The 4,521-nt window shown below is 36.7% G+C and overlaps 1 protein-coding gene across 1 annotated transcript; it reads left to right on the top strand.

Moving 5' to 3' along the window:
- Positions 1–684: 684 nt before the first annotated feature.
- On the top strand, positions 685–2,790 carry LOC110891789 (tryptophan aminotransferase-related protein 4). Its single transcript, XM_022139351.2, has 5 exons — positions 685–1,011; positions 1,175–1,469; positions 1,569–1,843; positions 1,944–2,224; positions 2,392–2,790. Exons 1-5 carry the CDS (start codon positions 710–712, stop codon positions 2,604–2,606), a joined length of 1,368 nt encoding a protein of 455 aa, XP_021995043.1. The 5' UTR covers positions 685–709; the 3' UTR covers positions 2,607–2,790.
- The last annotated feature ends 1,731 nt before the right edge of the window (positions 2,791–4,521 follow it).

Genomic DNA, 4,521 nt, shown 5'->3' with positions numbered 1-4,521 from the left:
GGAGAGATTCAGAAAGAGCTTACCATTCTTGTCAGAACCGATTCAAGTCTCAGACGTTGCGGTTGTTCAAAATCATCTTCAAGTTTCTAATACTTATCTACATAACAGTTTTGTTTTAAAAATACTTATCACTGTTTTGGCGACAACCTTTGAAATATTATTATTATTTTTTTTTTTCATGAACATTTTGCCACCAACTCGGTTCTAATTCTTTGCGACAGATTTACGATCACTTTTAACACATGTGAAATAACTAAAATAATGACAACAAAACGTTGGTTATGCATGCGAGGCTGTTCAATCTATCTAGAAACTTGATCCAGTTTCTTAATTCCGGGTCTTTTTCATGGCTTTTTTTAATCACAACAACCATCTCTATTCTCTTCAGATTATGAAGACCAATATTATGTTACTAATATGCAAACGACTGTGATACGAAGTTGATTAGTAATATAATAAACACTAACTAAAAATGAAAACACGTTGTTAACAACGTTAATCATGTAATAATTAAATATGGCTTACAAAAAGAGTATAAACCCCACACTGAGCCGCCCATCTTGGCCATCCAATATCTAATTACATATGAGATTCACACGTACATGAGCTTGACCGGGTGGATCATACCCCGTTCCACTATATATATGTAATGACAACGTTTCATACTGCATCTTCAAGCCTGCAAAAATCTAAGTGACCTACGAACAAAATGAAGAAATATTGTTATGGAATATGTTTCTTAATTTCAGTAGCAATCAATATATTATTTAGTATACATCTATATGTAGGTGATGGTCCGAATCAGGAGATTAGTTGCCGGTCGTCATTGACATGGAGCGAGAAAGCAGCCGCAGAGGCGGAGGCGGTTGCAGCAATCTCATGCTCCGGCCACGGTAGAGCATTCCTTGACGGTTCGATATCTGACGGTCAACCTGTTTGTGAATGCTATGGTTGTTACAGTGGCACTGATTGCTCAGAATTGTCTCCAGGATGTGCTGCTGATGCTAATAGGTATATAGATTTCTATTGCAGATGTCGGACAAACCAAAAGATAACTACTTATGTAACGTATAAATAAATATACATATTTATTATGTCCATTTCCAACACAATATACATATGACATTATTAAAATTTATTCTTAAACCAGCTGTAACCTTTATGCATGTTGCAGTGGGGATCCTATATACCTTGAGCCATTCTGGATGCAAAATGCAGCGGATACTGCAGTCGTCATATCGGGGTGGCATCGTATGAGTTACGAATATGCTGATGACCCTATGATGTCACCAGAGCTCGACAAGTACATTCGTAAGCTACATTCAGTTGCCGGGAATGCGATCACTCAAGACCGATACATTGTCTTTGGTGTCGGGTCGTCCCAACTTCTAAGTGCAGCTGTTTATGCGCTTTCCTCTCAAAACTCTTCTTCACCATCCAACGTCCTGGCTTCCACGCCGTTCTATCACGTAAATATCTATCTATCTATATAATTACTTATTATATATTCCAGTTGTATGATTTCTTTCTAATTATATAGCTTTTGTTTTTTGGTGATATACATACAGTTGTACAAGGATCAAACAAGGTTGTTTAACTCGAAGAACTTTGTGTATAGAGGAGACACAAACTCATGGCAAACAAATAACACGGATGTTATTGAATTTGTAACCTCACCAACCAATCCAGGTGGGGAGTTGAAGAAATCGGTTACAGGAGGGAAGACAATACACGATCATGCCTATTTTTGGCCACAGTTTACACCTATCCCGGGCCCTTCAGATCATGATCTCATGATTTTTAGTCTTTCTAAGCTCACTGGTCATGCCGGTACACGCTTTGGGTATGTTGTTTACGCCGTTCTAGCTTCTAGTTTTTTTCAATTATCATCTGTCCGGTATATATTGAACATCTTTCTTTGTACGTTGATTATATATATATAGATGGGCGATTATAAAAGATAAAGACGTATATGACAAGGTTTTAAACTATATCTACTTGGCTAATGCGGGGATTTCAAAGGACACTCAATTAAGAGTTTTAAAGGTTCTAAAAGTCGCAATGAAAGCAGATGGAAAACCCTTCTTCGAATTCGCTTATAACCAAATGAGTGACCGTTGGAATAGATTGACTTCTGTCTTCTCAAAGTCAACAAGATTTTCAATCCAGCCAAGACATCCTTTGCATTGCAATTTCTTTCACCAAACTAGGCAACCATCTCCAGGTAATTTTAATTTATAGGAAAATCTGGTTACTTATTCTAAAATAACAAGTAAAACTTTTTTAACTTTAAAAGAAATTCAAAACTAATTATAATAAAGCTAGCTAGTATTTTGGTATATTCTTGAAATGTTTGATATGAACTTATGGTTTGATAAATAATAACTACAGCCTATGCATGGGTAAGATGTGAAAGACAAGAAGACAATGATTGTGCTGCGGTGCTAAAAGCCGGGAAAATCATCGGCCAAAGTGGAAGTACCCTTAGCGCCAAAGATCGTTATGCACGACTTAGTCTAATTAAGAGCCAAGATGACTTTGAGCTGCTTATGCAACGACTGACCGAGCTAGTTTCTCTTGAAAACCACAACATAGAGATGATATGAATAGCTAAAATGAATTCACCATTATTTATAGAAACTCTTTAGGACTTATTAACCATCTTTGTAATATAAACTTGTTAGGGTGGTTAGATTTCACGCAACTTAATGGCGTTGCTTGTAACATCTAATAGGTCAAAAATAAAATATGATTCATTCTCATTTGTAAAGTTTGACGTTTATCATTTTTATTTCTCTTAATTTATCTGAATTCGTCTGGTTACGGAAAGTAACTTAAAATCCCTTGTCTTTTTTAACCTGTCTCTCATAGTCAGGGGCGGACCTACCCACGATGGTGGGTGGGCAGCCGCACCCCATGAAAAAAAGGTGTTTAGTGCTAATTTTCGTCGAAAATCCCATTCGCACCCCTTGGATTTTTTCAACCGCACCCCTTGAAAATTTTCCACCGCCCACCTTAGAAAAAAATATTATGAATTATAAAAAAAATTAAACACCCATTATTATGAATATATATGTATATAACACAATTTGTATAATTATTCTTTAACCACTTCGGCCCCGCTTGCGGTGTACACATATAATGTATATATGTGTCGACCCCGCGGGGATAAAAGTGCAATTGCACTAATTTTAACGTTATTTTACTAATTTTGTGAAAATAACGTTAAAAGCAGGGACGCTTAATCATGCATCATGCAGTGACGTTGATAGTCGAAAGACAAAAGGGTACATGCACTTATCGGCCTTTTTTCCGAGAGTTAGCGTCTTATGTCCAAGGCTTGATGCAAAACTACTATGAAGCTGGGGGTCTCACTGGAAGCAGCCTCTCTATTTCTTCGAGGTAGAGGTAAGGCTCTCTTCATTTTACCCTCCTCGGACCCTATGTTAGCTTTGCTATTGGTGGGATTTACTGAGTATGATGATGATGATTCTTTATGTGACATCTGTGCCTATGCAACCATCAAACAAATACCAAATTTATGAAATATTGTGTTTCATACTTGGGATTTGTAAGAATATGTGTATCGTTTGCACATATCAATTCATGTTCGATTTCAAGCTTTAAATCGCTTTCTGGAAGGTTATACGCGCACTGACGCGTAAATATAACCACTTTAATGCAATGAACACTCCGGAATAGTGAAATACGCTTAACATACCTTAAATAACCTTTACATAACTTAGAAATAAGTTTTGTAAATATATGTGTATCATTTGCACATATCAATTCATCTTCTCTATTTTTCTTGATATCCAGTCGCTTCATGTTAACCACCAAATTGCAATATCTTTCTATAATCATTTTGGTGTTTTCAGTTTTCAATCCATGAAATAGATCAAATTCTTTCTTCAAAGCGATTTTTTGTTCTTGATCATGTCTAAACTTCTAACAAACTTCGTTTTTAGTGCTTTCCACATTGAGTGTGCACTTCCGTTGTGTTGCAGTAAGATCAAGATGTCTTCCTTAATGGCTTGTTGCAATATACTGATCATCATCTTTTCACTTTTGTATTTCTTTTTCTCTTTTTCATCTAACTCTTTAATAGCAACAATCTCTCTGTATTCTTCAATCGGTCTAACATATCATTCTTCAACACATTCCCACGCCTCTAAGTGATTCGCTTGAACCCAATTTTCGAAACGTTCCTCCCATCCACTATACTCCTCGATATTCATGAGCTTAGGCGGTTTTTGCATGGCGCCCATTTCATTCTCTAAGTTCACGTTCTGAGCCATAGTGATCGGGGTAGCAAATGCGTTGTAAAATTCGTTTTCCATGTTTCAATGTAAAAAGTATACAAAAACACAATGTTCAAATGAGCTGGAAAGTCACGCGGCCTGGAAATCTTCAAACTGTACAAACTGAGATTTATAACTCACTCCGTACGACCTGGAGTGAATTCCAAACGGTCTGGTAACTCTAAATCACTTCTTGCGACCTGACTCAAACGAACTGGGT

The sequence above is a fragment of the Helianthus annuus genome, chromosome 11 (genome assembly GCF_002127325.2).
Source record: "Helianthus annuus cultivar XRQ/B chromosome 11, HanXRQr2.0-SUNRISE, whole genome shotgun sequence".
NCBI lineage: Eukaryota > Viridiplantae > Streptophyta > Magnoliopsida > Asterales > Asteraceae > Helianthus > Helianthus annuus.
Note: the sequence above shows the minus strand (reverse complement) of the source record. Positions and strands in the feature narration are given on the sequence as shown.